Below are 18466 nucleotides of genomic sequence, written 5' to 3'. Positions count from 1 at the left end.
AATTAAATTAAACTTTAATATATATTTCCAATATTTCAGCAACGTCACATTGCCATTTTCAAAGGAATTAACAATAAAGATGTGCATGCAGGCACCACATAACGTAAATGAGGATGAAGTAGAAAGCTATCGTTTCTCCTAAAAGTCCTGATGGTGCCCCCTAGCGAGCTATGTAGGTATTCTTGGCTGTAGGGCTGAAGGTCTCCTGATGTATGTCTCCCAAATTTGGGACAGTCTCATGCAACCAAATTTGTTGAGATTTGGCATGTTTCTTAGGGCTGAGGCTGATTCCATGAAAAGTCTTTCAAATTTGAACTTGCTACAGTGTATTATTGTGGCTTTCTTCCCCTGTATTCTGTGGCATGTATCTAGAGCATGGTCTGCAAGACCAGAGTGGCTATACTGGTGAAAACGGATGTAGTCCTTGTGTTCTGAAATTCTAATATTCGCTGTCCTCCCTGTTTGGCCAAAGTAGGACAGCTTATAGCAGGTAGGTCTAGGGGAAGTGGTTGGTCTTTAGTGGAGTGGATAAGGGATGCCAATTTTCTATATGGTCTGCAACAAGAGGTCAAGTCATGTTTTTTTAAGATTTTGGTAATTTTTTCCGAGGTGCCTCAGATGTAGGGAATGGTGATGGATTTAGAGTAATCCTTGTTGTGAAGGGGGGGGGGGAGGGTTGTGGTTTACTGGTTTCAATATTTTTTGGATTTTTTTGAGGGGGTTAGCCATTGGCTGAGAAAGTGTTGAGGATATGATTTAGTTCAGTGGTTAGGGCATCGTCATTTGAACAGATTAGTTTAGCCCTGTTGTATAGCGTCTTAATAATGCCATATCATTGTGAGGGGATTGTTGGTGAATGTATCTGCCTGTATGGGTAGGTTTTCTATAAACAGAGAAAACCAAGGTTCCATCAGACTGGCGGGTGACTAGTGTGCCTAGGAAAGGGAGGCTGTTCTTTTCCTCTTTCTCCAGGGTGAACTTGATTCTGGGGTATTGGCTGTTTAAGTGTGTTAAGAAAGAGAGGAGTGTGTGTGTGTGTCAGAGCCATGTGGTCAATATTGAATATAATCCCACCAACTCACAAATTAGAAAACTCCATAGGCTCCTTAAGGTCATGAACTTCCACCTTAAGAAGGTGGAAGTTACTGACAAATTAAAACTACTTATCTCTATACCCCCCCCCCCTGTATATATGGACTCCCAAAAATACATAAAGAAAATGTGCCATTACGTCCCATAGTGGATGGCATTGATTCCCCCCCCACATAAAAATTAGCTAAACATTTGGCCAAAGCTCACACACTATACTGGCAACACACCATCACACATAAAAAACTCAGCCCACTTCAAAGCCAGCACAGAAAACCTTACACTTCAACATACTGACATAATGGTCAGTTTGGACGTCTCCTCCTTATTTACAAATGTCACACTCAAAGAAACATTAGAGCTAATCCAAGCTAAATTTCCTCCCGATTTCTCAGCCCTATTTCAGTTCACAATGAACTCAGGCTATTTCGTTTGGCAGGGAAAATTCTACAAACAAATCAAGGAGACAGCTATGGATTCACTACTCTCCCCACCCTTGGCCAACTTCTTTATGGACACTTTTGAAGAGAAAGCCTTAAACTCTTCCCCACAAAAACCAAGCATATGGCTTCACTACATTGAGGATGTGTTCGCTATTTCACCGCATGGCTGTGAAACACTCCTCTCCTTCTAAATACACTTAAACAACCAACACCCCAGAATCAAGTTCACCCTGGAGAAAGAGGAAAACAACAGCCTCCCTTTCCTAGGCACACTAGTCACCGGCCAGCCTGATGGAACCTTGATTTTCTCTGTTTATAGAAAACCCACCCATACAGGCAGATACATTCACCAACAATCCCCTCACAACGATATGGCGTTATTAAGACACTATACAACAGGGCTAAACTAATCTGTTCAAATGACAATGCCCTAACTACTGAACTAAATCACATCCTCAACACTTTCTCAGCCAATGGCTAACCCCCTCAAAAAAATCCAAAAAATATTGAAACCAGTAAACCCCCCCCCCACCTTCACAACAAGGATTACTCTAAATCCATCACCATTCCCCTACATCCGAGGCACCTCGGAAAAAATTACCAAAATCTTAAAAACACATGACTTGACCTCTTGTTACAGACCATATAGAAAATTGGCATCCCTTATCCACTCCACTAAAGATCAACCACTTCCCCTAGACCTACCTGCTGTAAGTTGTCCTACTTTGGCCAAACAGGGAGGACAGCAAATATCAGAATTTCAGAACACAAGGACTACATCTGTTTTCACCAGTATAGCCACTCTGGTCTTGCAGACCATGCTCTGGATACACGCCACAGAAATACGGCGGAAGAAAGCCACAATAATACACTGTAACAAGTTCAAATTTGAAAGACTTTTCATGGAATCAGCCTCAGCCCTAAGAAACATGCCAAACCTCAACAAATTTGGTTGCATGAGACTGTCCCAAATTTGGGAGACATACATCAGGAGACCTTCAGCCCAACGGCCAAGAATACCTACATAGCCCGCTAGGGGGCACCATCAGGACTTTTAGGAGAAACGATAGCTTCCTGCTTCGTTCTCATTTACGTTATGTAGTGCCTGCATGCACGTGTCTTTATTGTAAGTTCCTTTGAAAATGGCAACGTGACATTGCTGAAATATTGGAAATTTATATTTTATTGTATGTTGTGAATTCCTTAAGTCAATTAATAATCCTGATAATTGTTTAATGCCAATCGTCTTCTGACTGAAGTGATGTTATACTATTAGTTAATTAGTACAGAAACAGATTTCTGTTATTGTCTGGACCAGAGAAAAATACCTTGTTTCCCTTATGTGTTGTAAAATGACCACGTTCTTTCCAGTGAGTTTCTGCCAACCTTAAGATTAGTATCTTATTATCTTCCATTTCAAGTCAGATGCCGAATGCTGAAATGTTACGTGTGGTCTATTCTGCTCTATGGAATTGAAACATGGACATTGAAGGCGACAACCATCAAGAAAATCAAAGCCTTTGAGATGTGGCTATACAGAAGAATGCTAAAGATATCATGGACAGAAAAAATTACCAATGAAGAGGTCTTAAAATCCATTGGCAAAGCTAAACATCTTGTACAAATAATCAAGAAACGAAAAACATCATATCTTGGCCACATCATGAGAAACAGCAAATACCAACTTCTACAAACTATTTTGGTAGGAAGAATTGATGGCAAAGGAACTAGAGGAAGAAAAAGAATATCATGGTTTGACAACATCAAGACGTGGACAGGAAAGAGCAGTGCACAACTGCTCAGATTAGCACAAGACCGCAGTTTGTTCGCCAAGATGGTCGCTGACCTTCGATAGAAGATAGCACAATAAGAAGAAAGAAGTCTTCCATTTCGTTCTGTATTATGTCTAGTTTCCCAGGTTGTAGGAACCACGTAAACAGAAAGTTTCAAATACTACATTTGAGTCCCAGTAGCATAAACAGGAAGGCAAACACATTTTTAGAGATCAAACTTTCTTTTTTACTCCTCTTGTTCAAAATTTAATGCCATTTTCCCACTATGATTCAGTATCCAGAAATATTATACCTTCTACTTACAATAAGTTGTGTATTAAACCAGCATTTCCTAAGATTTACACAGCTTGGGACTCATTTTGTTTAAGATAATTTTTTGCTCATCACTTATACATACATGTGTATGTATAGTCTGCTGAATTAAATAAGCAGATTTGTAATCCATCCTACCCCTTCTTCTTTTTCCAGGAACTTCACCCTCTATTACTGTTTTGAGAAGTTCTCCTTCTATCCTTTCAATGTGACCAAAGTATTTCAACTTTCTTCTGTCAATATCATTAAGGCTCCTTAATGATATTGACTTAATGATAATTCAGAATCCTCAATCTACTGATCCTTTCTAACACCCAATCATTTGCCCATCTTTCAGTATATGACATCCTCAACAGCTTTCTGCAACACCACATCGCAAAAGCAGTTATTCTTTTACAATGAGATGTCTTTAGGTTCCAAGTTTCACATTCATAAATTGCTGCTGGAAAAGCAGCTGCATTCAGAATCCTTAGCTTTGTTCCTATGGAGATAGATCCATCCTTTCTTATTTTATACAAGTTTCTGACTGTTGTTTTAGCCATTACTAATCTTCCTCTTCTGGCATCTTCTGAACAGCAATTCTTTACAATTAATAATAGATCCCAGGTACTTGAACTTGCTAACTTCCTCAATGCTTTCTTCATTAAGGTACACTTGTTTCTCAGGAGCTTTCCTATCTATATTTCCTTTGAGAACCATAATCTTTGACTTGCTAGGATTGAGCTCAAGTCTTCTATTCTTATGATCTCATTAACTTTGTCAAGAATTTTTTCCTAGTTCTTCCTTGTCATTACAAAGGAGTACCGTATCATCAGCATATCTTAGATTACTAATCAATCTACCACTTAGTCTAATTTCTGTCTTAAGCTCATCTAATGCTACATGCATGATGTCCTCAGCACAGATACTGAAAAGGTGAGGAGAAAGTAGGATCCTTGCCTAATTTCCTTTCCAGTCTGAAGCCAATCAGGTTTGTAATACCAGTCAGATATAATGCATCTTTTATTTATAGTAAGTTGTACATTACTATAAATAAACCAGTATTTCCCAAGCTGTATATGGCAGGGAAATTGTTTTGTTCAATATATTTATTTACAGCACATTACTCAGACATATATGCATGTATACATGCATGCAGTCTGCTGAATTAAATAAATAGATGTGTAATACCAATAAAAATCTGCTATTTTTAATGGTATATGACTATAATAATAGCAGTAAGTATGGAAAAATAATAATAGCAGTAAGTATGGATAATATAGTGTTTTTATTTTTTGGAAATTTGATTAAAAATAACAGTTTTGGCATAAATATTAAAATGTGTTGTAAATTACAGTAGCTGAATTTCAGTTACAGTAGTTTTGCATACACTGTATACAAAACATATAATAAAATCTTTTTCTTAAAAAAACTCCTTCAGTCATTGACAACTTACCCAGGATCCAATAGGTTGTTTATTCTCTCTCTTACTAGCATTTTTCCTTTGGAAGTATGACGAATAACAGACTTCTCATCTCCACCTGAATAGCAGTAAAAAATCTCTTTATGTACATTCATTCAGTAACGAAAACTGTTCTGTAAAATACAGTTCAGGAATTTAAGGAAAATGAAATGGGGGAAAAAAAATCCCATTACATATACAAACACACACACATTATGTAAATTTTACCCACATAAGACTAAAAACCTCTGGTTTGTATCTCAGCTTTTTCACATCCCCCCCCCCCCATCACTTCCACGAAAGAAGCTGCAAAATCCACAGCAAATGAATGCAGTGGATGGGCAAGGATCAAGAAAAGTAATCTGTGAAGAATTCTCGTAGAGGTGAAATATTGTAATTTACTACATAAAACTACATATTGTAATTTTTGGAGCCAAAAGATAAGTTGTTTTTGAAAATATTATTATTTTTGTGAATGTTTGTTTAATTGTAATTGTAAGGTGTTTTCTTGACTGTGTGATTTTTAAAGCTTTTATTTTTGTTTTAATGTATACTGTATTTTATGTCGTGGCTGTGGTGCATAGAACATGTTGCAAACAATAATGGCAGGCAATTTCGACGTGTATGTTTTGTTTACTGCAGCATGTGTGAAACGTATGCAATTCATAGAGAGTTGCTAGTACAAGCAAATAAAAAAAGTAAGAAAGTAAAACTTGTATGGTGTCATGGTATGATAGAGGCAAGAAGAGCTAAGATGAATCAATGCACAGATTGTGAAGGAATGCTGTGGAGTTTGTGGATGTGTAGAGTGAGTTTGATGGAAAGAAAGAAGGATTTATATGAAGTGGCTGGTAATTAGTTTACGGAATTAACAATGCATATAAAGTATATTAATTAAAGGTAACTTTAATAAATAACTTCTATATTTCGGCAACGTCATGTTGCCATCTTCAGGAACATAAAGATATGGTATGTGCACGCAGGCACTAACAAAAGCAAATGAGGAAGAAAGCAAGAAACTAATATTGTTCCTACAGTCCTAATGGTGCCCTCTGGTGGGCTAATTTGGTTGACTTGGCAGTTGGGCTGAAGTTCTCAAAATGTAAGTCTCCCAAATTTGGGGTAGTTTCATGCACCCAAATTTGTTGAGGTTAGGAACGTTTTTTAGAGCTGCTGAAGATTCCTTGAATAATCTTTCGTATTTAAACTTGCTGCAGTGTATTATTTTTGTTTTCTTCCAATGAATTCTATGGTGGGTATCTAAGGCATGGTCTGCCAGCCCAGGGCGGCTGTACTGGTGAAACCGGATGTAGTCTTTGTGTTCTGAAATCCTGATATTTGTTGTTCTGCCTGTTTGGCCAAAGTAGGACAATTTGCAGCTGCAAGGGACCTGGTATACACCAGGTAGGTCTAGGGGAAGTGGTTGGTCTTTGGTAGAGCGGTTAAGGGATGCCAACTTTTTATATGGTCTGTCACAAGAAGTAAGGTCATATTTTCTGAGGATATTGGTTATTTTCTCAGAGGTGCCCTGGATGTAGGGGATGGTGATAGATTTGGTGTAATCTTTATTGTGGAGGGGGGGAAGAGGGGGGGTTACTGGTTTGAGTATTTTTTGGATTTTTTTAGGGTTATAGCCATTGGCTAAGAAAGTGTTGTGGATGTGGTTTAGTTCAGTAGTTAGGGCCTTGTCATCTGAGCAGATTAATTTTGCCCTGTTATATAGTGTTTTTATAACCCCATATTGTTGTGAGGGGGGGGGGGAATTGCTGGTGAATGTATCTGCCAGTATGGGTGGGTTTTCTGTAAACAGAGAAAATCAAAGATCCATCAAGTCGGCAGGTGATTAAAGTGTCTAGGAAGGGGAGGGTGTTGTTTTCCTCTTTTTCTAAGGTGAACTGGACTCTGGGGTGTTGGTTGTTTAAGTGTGTTAGGAAGGAGTGAGGTGAGTCTGAGCCATGTGGCCAAATAGCGAACACATCATCCACGTAACAAAGCCAAATAGTGGGTTTTTGTGGGGCAGAGTTTAAGGCTTTCTCTTCAAAGGTCTCCATAAAGAAATTGGCCAAGGGTGAGGAAAGTGGTGAACCCATGGCTGTCCCCTCTATCTGTTTGTAGAACTTTCCTTGCCAAACAAAATAGCCTGAGTTCATTGTGAACTGAAATAGGGCTGAGATATTGGGAAGAAACTTGGCTTGAATGAGCTCTAGGGTTTCTTTGAGTGGGACATTAGTGAATAGGGAGGAAACATCAAAACTGACCATTATGTCAGTGTGTTGGAGTGAGAGGTTTTCTACACTGGCTTTAAAGTGGGCTGAGTTTTTTATGTGTGATGGTATGTTGCCAGTACAGTGTGTGAGCATTTTGGCTAAATGTTTGGCTAATTTATATGTGGGAGAATCAATGCCATCCACTATGGGACGTAATGGCACATTTTGTTTATGTATTTTTGGGAGTCCATATAATCGGGGGGGGGGGGGGGGTCTAGAGTTATAAGGTTTTAGTTTGTTAGTAACTTCCACAGGCCAAGAAGTGACTTTCTTAAGGAGTCTGTGGAGAGTTCTAATCTGAGAGCTGGTAGGATTATATTCAATAGGGAGGCAAGTAGTATGGTCTAGTACTAAAGCATTAAGCTTACCTTTGTAGTCCTTTTGATTTAGCACCACAGTGGCGTTTCCCTTATCCGCTTTGGTGATTACTATTTTTTTGTTATTCTTCATTTCTTGTAGGGCTGCATATTCGTCTTTGGATAAGTTGGTTTTTGGAGATTTGGCTTTAGTGAGAACATCAACTACATCCAGTAGTCGGTGTTCTAGAATTTATATGAAGTGGATGGTATTTGAATGGATTTAGAGTGAGGTATCTTGGGAAAGTATTGTTCAGTGAGAGTCAGGAAAACTAGAATGTTTAGTAATGGGAGGTGGGGAGAGATGCAGGTGAGTGTTTGTTTTGGTAAGCTATAGTTATGCAGTGGTTAGTGAATGGAAAAGTGATCACATGATGCTGAATGTGGCTTCCCAGGTACTTAACTTTAGTGGGCTAACCAACACAACATGTAGTTGTGGGATAAAGGGGCACTGCAGTTTATGCATACTAATGCCAGAAGTATTCAGAATAAGAGAGAGGAGTTTTTGACATTGGTTAGGCCAACTTCATCAAAAGTTATAGGCATTAGTGAGACTTGGTTGACTGAGGATATAGTTATAGGGATAGAATGCAAAGAATATAGTTTTTTCAGAGAGGATAGAGGGAACAGGATAGGGTGAAGAGTTTTGATAATGATAGCAGAAGAACTTAAGCCAAAAAGAGTAAAAGTACATCAGAAGGACAAGAATGCAAGGAGTCATTTGATGCTATGGGATGTGATACAGAGGCCAACAGGATGAAACTGGTTGCTGCTGTAATCCGGGGGGGGGGGGGGGGTATAAGAGAAAGAATGTAGATGGCATGCATTGGCAAATTAGCATGATGAGTGCAGACTGAGTAATTATTACGGGAGATTTCAACTATGGGGACAAACTGGGAGGAAGAATGGTCACAGGGAGGGAAGGAAATGGAATTTATACAGCTTCTGAGAGATAATTACCTGAGACAGCATGTAATGGTGGGGGACACAAGGTTCAAGAATTTGGATCTGATCAGAGCATCAAAAAACTTAACATTAACCAATCTTCCCCAATCTTAACCAATTAATGAATTAACGCCTCTGTTTGTAGAAAACAATCATGTAGTCTTGACCTGAGAGACTGGCAGACAGGCAAAATTTTCTGTTAAGAAAGGGTACGTGTGGTATTACAAAGCAGGAGATTATGACAAGCTGAGAAGTCTGCTTTCAAGCAGTGCCATGGCATAAGAATTTGGAAGAAGAAGATGGTGGTGGTGCATGGCAGGTAGTCAAGGAGTTTTAAGAAAGCAGTATCAGGCTGCATACCCAGAGTAAGAAGGGTAAATCAGGTAGGAGTTAGATGAATGAATAGCATTATTATGCAGGAGCTGCAGAAAACAAAAAAATATGAGTGGGTATAAAAAAAAAAGTCACCAGCATACCCATGAGCAATACAAGGCCCAAGCGAGACTGGTGAACTGTATGGTATGGAAGGCCAAAGCTAATTATTAGACAATGCTAGCTGACAAGGCCAAAAAAAAAAATCTTAAAGTGTTCTTGCACTATATGGCAAATAAAATGAGGAATGACTAGCAAAGGATGACCTTTAATACTGTTGAGGCAACAGAAGCAAACCAAACAATTGAGTTACTGAATGATCATTTTGCAAAGATGTGTCATCTAGGTGGCAATATTGTAATGCCAAATGTGACAATAACTGATGAGAAAACAAAGGTTGAGGAACTGGAACACAGCCATGCCTTAATGTGAACATGGCCATGGAATTAGGTGATGTATCGGCCCATGTATATCATGAGAATATGTAAGGGAATTAGCACTTCATCTAACAAGCTGTTTCTGGAAGGTATCAATCAAATTGAAAGAGAGCGAAATAGTCTCATTGCATAAAGGAGAATTCATGACAGAAGTAACAAATTATAAGCCAAACAGTATCTCAGGAGTGGTGGTTGCGATATCGGAAAGTTGATAAAAGACAAAATTCAGGAATGGGTGGGCAGGAATGTGACACTTTATAAGGGACAACATAGTTTTGCAAAAGGTAGATCTTGCCTTAGTAATTTGCTTACTTTTTTTTTTATAATAGTGACAAATGAGTTGGATAAAAGAAGTGGCTATGCGATGATCCTGCTGGAATTTGCAAAGGCATCTGATTTCAAAGGATGGACAGATTTCAAAGAGTGGTTTATACAAGAGTGAGTCTAGGAGACGGCAGGTTACTAGTGGTGCACCACAGGGCTCAGTGCTTGGTCCTCTGTTGTTTAATTTGCACATCAATGATGTGGGAAATGATTTGCTGAGATATATATGGGTTGCTGATGTTCAGAATTACAGTCAAAAAAACAAAAACATTAAACTAGTCCTGGTCAGTTTGACTGTTTTGTAGTATGAAAAACTCCAGTTTTGAGAATGAAAAAACTGCTCCTATCCAAAAGAGAATGACTAACTCTCACCTTTCAAAAAAGTCCTTATATTGCATACTAAACAGGATTCCAAAGAGTACTGCCATTACTGAACTAGAAACATTCCTTTCTGCATTAATCTGCTATATATCCTTCACTAACTCATGTCTGAATTGCTCCTTCTATTCACCAAGCTCTACAGATGGCATTCCCTCAATTTGTCCTCACATCCAACATTCTGGAGAGCTAATGCAACCTCAGTCACTTTCTCTGGGCCCTTTCAAAAAATCTTTCCATGTTTAATTCTTGAAATATCTGACATCAACTATTAGTATACCATATAATAACTAATTAACAACAATTACTACAAGCTGAATAATACTTTTAAATCAATTAAAAGTATGAAGAATAAAAATACAACTAATCAATAAACAAAAAGGAGATAACTGAAAATTCTGCACATCGAATTTTGAAATAGGTGAAACAGATTAAACAAAACAATGACAACAAAATTTTAGCTACGTGACAATAATGCTTTGAAATCAAATCAATCATTAAAGAGAATGCTAAATACTAAAACTGTCTTAAGGTTACAGGACTTTAAGAATGGAAAGCAAGCCAGGTTAAGTAGTGGCATAATGTATGGGGGAAGGTGAGTGTTTATAAGAAAGAGAGAAGGAGAGAAAATTACTAATAGCTACCACAGTAGTTTTAGACCAATTTTTGTTTATAAATACCATTTCAATTTACTCTCTCACTGATAAAGTTGGAAAAGTAATAAAACAGGTGGATATATTAGCAGTACAATTGCTGATATACTGGATATATTGTGGAGCATACAAAAAAGGGGGATTGCAAAAATAGGGGAGAGAGCATTACACTGATGTGCATTATAATGTACACTGATCAGAACTAGATGACAGGAAATTGCTTTACATTGATGAAAGTTGCAAGAGAAGTAGAAAGTGAAATTTCTCTGATAATCAGATTGAAGTTGACAGGGATGTTTTAACTGGTATGTAATGATCCTCTCCCCTCATAAGATGTTAGTTCACATTAGGATTTCTGTGAGATTTAGGTTCATACATTTTGAGATATTAAGGAGATGGTGGCTGGAACATGCTGTGCCAAATGTCAATGTGATATCTTAACTACAATTTGCAGCTGCATTCATACCCTATATGGATTAGCAGTTGCATAAAGGTGGACAAGACTTACACAACATTATTCATAGGTATGATTACGGAAATTTAAGACATTAGCTTGCTATATAAGACAGGGATAAATTGCAGAGATTGCTTTTTGTAAAAGTTAGAAAATCAAGGAAGAATTAGATGCAGATTGTGAATTTCTAACTTCACAGGTTAATAATATGGTATTAGTTGACATTCTTCAGATGCTACTAATATTATTTAGCTAAGGTTTTTGACAAGATACAGCATGGAAGACTGTATCTTGCTTAAATTAGAGAATATCAAATTGGATTATAAAATATTAGAGTGAATAAAAGGATGGCTAACTGAAAGGTATCAAAGAGTGGCATATGGGAGATGTGAGTCTGCAAGATTTAAGGTGACCAGTAGTATACCACAAGGATCAGTCCTTGGCCAACTGTTATTCAGTCTTTACATTAATGATACCGGGAAGGGTTTGACCGTCCGCGCGGTTAGCCTAGTGGCTTTGCGCTTCGCAACCATATACCTGGGGAAGGAGTGTCCTAGGTTCGATTCCCGTCGGAGACGTGAGGAGCTGAAGGATCTTCCTCAGCCATAGCCAAGTTAGCCGGTCTTGAGCGCGGGCAATAGGGTTTTTTCCGCCAGTTTATCTGGTGTTTTTCATCCCGCAAGCAGGCAAACCGGCCCCATGAACACACAGGGATACAGCCAAGAATACCTTGAGGCATAGGAGTGACCATTCTATCCTCGTATTTCGGTTACGAAATCCAAGCATGCTTGGAAGGTTGTGGGCCTTAAAGGTCTGTTAAAGCCATTGGGATAGATAGAAGGGTTTGACCAGAGACATATATCTATTTGCTATGATACAAAAACAGAAGTAATTGGGAGTGTGACTGACATGCGGTACTTGCAGAATGATTTAAATAAGCTGGAATTTAGGGTAAAATGAAAATGGTTGTCAGTTTAATGTTAGTAAAGTTATACGCTTTGAGTGTGGAGATATCCAGTGGCATATTATATTAGAGAGATTATGCTAGAAGAAGCTGATCAGACTAGGGATCTTGGAGTTTTAGTAAATAGAAAGTTGAAGGTCAAGGGCCATATAGCAAAGATTGCAAATACAACATAGAGGATAACTGTAATGCTGAAATTAACCATGACATGTACAGATAAGAAAATCATTTTACCTCTTTACAAGACTTTGATAAGACTTCACTTCAGTGGCATAACTAGAGCTTTTGCCACCCAGGGCGGTCCCTGAGTTTGTCGCCCCTCTTGACACACACCAAAAAAACTACAAAAAGTCAAAACGACGTATAGGGAAACAAATTAAAACACTATGTTTATTTTTGAAGTAAAACTTTAAATTCAACATTCTAAAATGTTATTTTTCTTGCTTTTCTGTTAGTAAAATTGTCGATGACAATGCCGATGTCTATTTCATTGTAACCTAGGTAATTCTTAATCTATTTTATTTAGAAAAACTCCTCTCACAACTTACAGCAATTGTGAGGAAAATTCGCAGTAGTATTACAATATTTGAAAATGAGTTCTCGAGACTGTATTTTAGAATTAACTGCAAAAGTTCAAAAAGGTTCAAAGTGCCACCTGGGGCGGACCACCCCCTCCACACACCCCTAGCTATGCCACTGCTTCACTTGGGCTAGCACATGCAGATCTTGTCACCAAGTTTCTGTGGTTGCTGAATAGAAAGGACAGTGTTAAACATGATGTTGGGAATTGAAGAATACAGATTATAAAGAAAAATTTAGAATTTGTGGATTGTGGACATTAGCAAACAGGAGAAAGAGGTGTGATATGATTAATTACAAATTTCCAAAAGAGACTTGCAAACTTCTGAAAGGGTCATACAGGATACCAATAAATGGAATTTCATTTTATGGATGGGAGGGGGAGAACATCCATGGAAGTCGAGAATGAATGCATTCAAGACAGGAGTGAGAGCTAGACTTTTCTCTCATAAAGTGGTGCATGATTGAAATGGATTGCCATTAGAAGTGATAAGTGTAGGTGGAATGAATGAATTCAAGAAAAGGCATGAGAGCTGGGGCACATGATATGTGGCCTCCCTTGATGAGTCCCTGCTCCTTGGAGGTCTCTCTTAATAATAATGGTACTCAAGCAACAGTTATGTGTAGTATAAAAAAAAACAGAGTATTTTTCCTTGAAACATTGAAAAACACATTTATTTTAAATTTCTCATTAAAAATTAATCATTTCAAGAAAAAAAATCAGAATATTTACCTTTTACAATGCTTGAGGTGACATTTTTTAATTGGTCTACTAATGTTTTCATTCTATTATAGTTTTCCTAAAATTAAAAAATATATATGTATATATAAGCACACAAAATACACATTATTAATCAACAAAATATATGAATAATAGAAATATAGTGTACATATAACATTATGAAATTTCACTATTTCAAATTGACAAATCAATATCCCTTCTAAATAGACTTAAAAACAACTATGAAATGTATTACTTCTTGTTTCATTATGCAATGAATGAATTTTTCTAATCAATACGGATTAGATTATTGATTTACTCCCATTAAGATTTTAACTTACTTCAATATTATTTCTAATATTAAGCCCCCCAAAAAAAAAAAAAGAAAGAAAGAAAAAGTGATTCATCTTAATGAAAATAAATCTATAAGTATTACTCCATATGCAATAATATGAGAGTCATAATATGTCACTCCATCTCCAAACATAATATTGTGCTAAACAATAATGGTTTAATAAAATTAGGTAAAAACAACTTTGAACAAAACATGAATTCTGAGTCACATCTATAAGGGCTGTCACTTGAAAACATAGTTCTATCATATATATTTATATTGTGCAGTCATGATCCTATGAATATAACCTACAAGCAGATGTTTCCCAGTGAAGAGTGCACAAGTCATGCTTTATGACATGTCAGTTGCTTTAATTACCAGTCTAGATGGTTAAATGGAGAGCACTGCTGCTTTCCAATCAAATCAGCTATAGCTTCAAATTACACTGTAGGCAGAAGATGTTTGTGAATGTCATTAGTTCATCAAATTCCTGATGTATATACTATCAAGGAAAGTACAGAATACTATGATACATAATTAATTTACAATTATTACTAGCTTTCTACCAACAATAATCTAGTATTTGATATGACATCAACACTGTCAGATCTTTGTCAAGTAGCTTTATTTTATCCTCCTACATGTTTCGCCAATCTTTTTCTATTGGCATCCTCAGGGAATACAAACTAGTAAGCTAAAATGAAGGTTACAGACTAGGTTATAACTGATAGTTCTAATTCATACAAAAAATTGGTATTGTGCATGACAATGTGCGTGTCTCGTTAACGTGATTTATTCGTTATGGCTCATTACGTAATTGTTATGAAAGTTCATTTCTTTGATGTTTAATGATCTGATAAAAGTTTTCCAAATTTCTGGTAAAATTAGACCTTGATTCTTGTTTAGGTTTTCAGTTTTACGGGCGACTGTAGCTGCTTCTTTAAAGGTTCTTGAATGGTAGTTATCTTCTATGTATGGCATAAGACTCTTATCCCACTCAATGTGATGGTTAGTAGAGGCAAAGTGGCATGAAAGGCCTGAAATGTCTTGTCTGTTATTTCTGACATATCCTATGTGTTCTTTCTTTCTCGTTTCAAAGCTTTTAAATGTCTGACCTACGTAACTAATACCACATGAGCAAGGTATATTATATACTCCAGAGTACTTGTAGAATGGGTGAGGATCTTTCGGTGATCTTAAAAATTTCCGAATAGTGTTGATTGGTTTGAATGCCACTCTGATCTTATGTGGTTTTAAAAGGTTAGCTAATTTTTTGGAAAGGTTGCTGACAAAAGGAATCGTAATTGTACTGATGTATTGGACGTCATCACGTTGTTGATGTGGTATATCAGTAAAGAGAATCTTGTTATAGAGTCTTTTTGGTTAACCATTTAAAGAAAGTTCTCTGGATATTGTGGTTAATTCTGTTAGTAGGTCATCCTTGTCTGTCGTATACTGTATAGCTCTTTTTTTGAGACTATGGATAATGCTAAGTTTCTGAGCTATGTGATGAGCTGAGTTGAAATGGAGGTAACGTCCAGTATTTGTAGGATTTCTGTATAAAGATAGGTTGATACTATTATTGGATTGTTCTGACAGTTATTCATAAGAATAACTGTCAGATCTTATTCTTCTACGCACTATTTACTGTATTAATCGACACAGATTTTGACACAGTCTTCTGAATTCTTTGCCTGCCATCAAACACCTTCTTTGTTAATCTTTTCTCTTCCATTCTGTTATAATACGATTTGGCCATCTATACACTGCTCTAAGTTTTCTTGGCACTCTCATATCTGTAGTTGTAGTCTTTCATCAAGTATTTTTATCTGTATCCCAACTCCATCATCTAAGTTGAACTAAACATCATTAGGTGGAGGATGATATTTCCATGCCTGGTGTGAAATCACAATCCTACTTATAAAAGGAATGAACTTGAAAAAAAAAAAAAAAGTTATGTTTAGTCTCTATAGCAGGGGTTTCTGATTATCGAATTGTTAGCCCACTGATGATACTAATGCACTATAAGTTTATGACTTCTAGTGAGTGGCATTCAAATGAAACTTCTTTTTTTTTTTTTACCAGACTGCATCATCTTTCACAAAACGATTAAGACAGCTCAGTTTTATCAGCCTTCAAATTGTACTCCATTAGGTCAACTATAAAGAGAGATACCTACTGGGGAGAATTGTTTTAATTCTTGCTATGATCTTGGCAATCGACAGTGTAAGATTTCCACTGTTTGGCTAATCAAGATCATGGCAAAAATTAAAAAAAATTTCAATTTATGCTTGGATCCCAGTAGGGAAATGAGTTATGATTATTATGCACGCAACAATAATCGTAACTGCAAGGATTTATTTGCCAGTTATCCAAACAGAGACAAACAGGATTGTGTTTCAACAAAATCAGATAAATGAAACATTAAAATAAAACAAGAATACCACAAGCTGGGAATGATTCTGTTCATTGCAATTATAAATTACAGTGGGATATGACAGACACATAAGTTGGTGAGTGGGTTTTACAGGATATATTTTTATTATTATTTTCACATCTGCATGGAGTCAAAGACATTGTGGGAGGTCTCTGTCATACACAGAGCTTATCATATTGCCTTAAATACCTAGTCTAGCCATAAATACTTGAACAGAGCAATAACCCTTTAATCTATCTGTAAATCATTTATAACTTTCAGCACATACAACCAACACATATGATATACATATAGCAGTACTCAATGTTTAAAATGTTCCCCCTTTGCCTTCACGCTGGCCTGAAGTCTATGAATGGCCACATATCAATAGTGGCATGCACAGCATCTAATGGAAACACTGCCACTGCTTGCCCCAAATCCATCTTCAGGCTGGAAATTTGAAGTCCAACAGATTCAGATTGGGACTTCAGATAACCAATCATATTCAACATTCCAGAACCTAGAAACTGCCTTGGGCAATTGCCTCTGGACCCTTTCCCATGCCTCTTCATCTTTCTGAAAACCAAGTGACCAAATCTGCACACGGTAATCTATATGTGGCCTAACAAAGATCTTATACAATGGAACCAAAATCTCCTTACTTCTATGAGTCAATGTCCTCTGCATAACTGTCAGAATTTGTTGCGCTGTCCTCACAATTTTTCAATTCAGAGGATACTCTGAATTTTAGATCTCTATCCACCATCATCCCAGATCTGTTATTTCCTCCACCTCTTCCAATTTGTCCCTGCCAAGTGTATACTCTACATCAGTGCTTCCCAACTTTTTTTCACTTGTGTACCCCTTTTAAACTCATTTCTATAAATTGTACCCCTTGTTTTTAAAATAGCAGTTTTTAAATACTGACATTTATTGTTCCATAACTAACGTTTTGTTTACTTTACTTGTTTTTCTGCCATTACTGATTATTTTACATGTACCCCTGGTTGGGAACAGATACTCTACATCATCCCATCTTTGTTTTCCAAATTTAAAAACCAGCACATGGTAAGAACGGGGAAAAAAAGAAGAAAAAAAAGTCACTCATGGAATTTGAATAAGAGTTAGTCAACAAAGGTGCAAGAAGTAGATGCTGCCAAAGGGCGAGTGGTAAGTGCAACACTGGTGAAAGCTTAAGATGTATGGTAAACAGTATGTATGTGTGTGCAGGTGATCCCTGATGGATCTATTACAGGTGGATGGATTGATAGTTATTCCTGTTGTTTTTAGATTTCAAGTGTAAATAAGCTGTGTCCAGTGGAACTACCGCAGTGGGTCATGGACTGCATGTAAGCGCCAGTGCAATTTAATAATAATGCCTTTACGCTGGGAAAACTACGATATATTTTAAATAAAGTTTTATGAACTCTTACTTTCCATTACCTGGGGGGGGGGGGGTTCCCTACAATCGGGTGTTCGCATGCGGCAGCATTACTACTGGTCCACATAAAGTCTTTGACTATGTGAAAAATAAGCAATAACTGAAAATGTACTTACCTGAAATTCTGCCGAATTTTTATCGGCTTCCGTTCCAGTTACTGTATATTTATTAAAATGGTAATTTCTATCATGAAAGCGCCATGCTATACTTCTCGAATACTTTGATTTACAAATTAAACAAAATCGTTTAAGCATTGGTCCACGCATGATTAAACCATCTACTATGGTACGAACTAGTTAATAAATGAAAGTTTGCAATTCTGACCAGAAAAAAAGCCTTTTACATATAAAACGCCGGATTATTAGCATCATCTCAAGGTATTTTATGATAGAACATGGTTATGCTTTAAATCTAAACCATGTAGGAAACGTAGCATTATTTAAAGAGCTAACTTCTGCTCATCAAAGCAGAGTTCATATGGTCAGTAGATAAAAATCACGATGTTTCTATAATTTATTTCATTATTACGTCAACAGATGGCAGCTCTATATCAGGATAAGACCACATTATATATTGCTCCACAGCCTTCCCAAAGCGATCACGAGATGATGATGATGATAATAATAATAATAATAATAATAATAATAATAATAACCTTCTAGAGTTTTTTTTCCCTAAAAGGATTGGCGAAGCCGTTTTAGACCTATCCAACTTTTGGAAACTGGGAGGTCGTCAACCTCCGCCTAA

General features: G+C 37.0%; 1 protein-coding gene across 1 annotated transcript in view; it reads right to left on the bottom strand.

The window, feature by feature from the left end:
* Nucleotides 1-18188, bottom strand: part of Mccc2 (methylcrotonyl-CoA carboxylase subunit 2) — a 188734-nt gene extending 170546 nt beyond the window's left edge. Inside the window, exons 1-3 of the mRNA XM_090412413.1 lie at nucleotides 17836-18188; nucleotides 13541-13607; nucleotides 5073-5157 (exon numbers count right to left, since the gene is read on the bottom strand). Of these exons, the coding sequence (XP_090268539.1) occupies nucleotides 5073-5157; nucleotides 13541-13607; nucleotides 17836-17985 (302 nt within the window). The 5' untranslated portion in view covers nucleotides 17986-18188. The remainder of the gene's footprint in view (nucleotides 1-5072; nucleotides 5158-13540; nucleotides 13608-17835) is intronic.
* Between the last annotated feature and the right edge of the window lie 278 nt (nucleotides 18189-18466).

This window comes from Typopeltis vanoorti, chromosome 22, assembly GCF_054136105.1.
Source record: "Typopeltis vanoorti isolate ZY-2024b chromosome 22, IOZ_Tvanoo_1.0, whole genome shotgun sequence".
In the NCBI taxonomy this organism is placed as follows: Eukaryota; Metazoa; Arthropoda; class Arachnida; order Uropygi; family Thelyphonidae; genus Typopeltis; species Typopeltis vanoorti.
The sequence above is the reverse complement of the archived record's forward strand: the minus strand, read 5'-3'. Positions and strand labels throughout refer to the sequence as shown.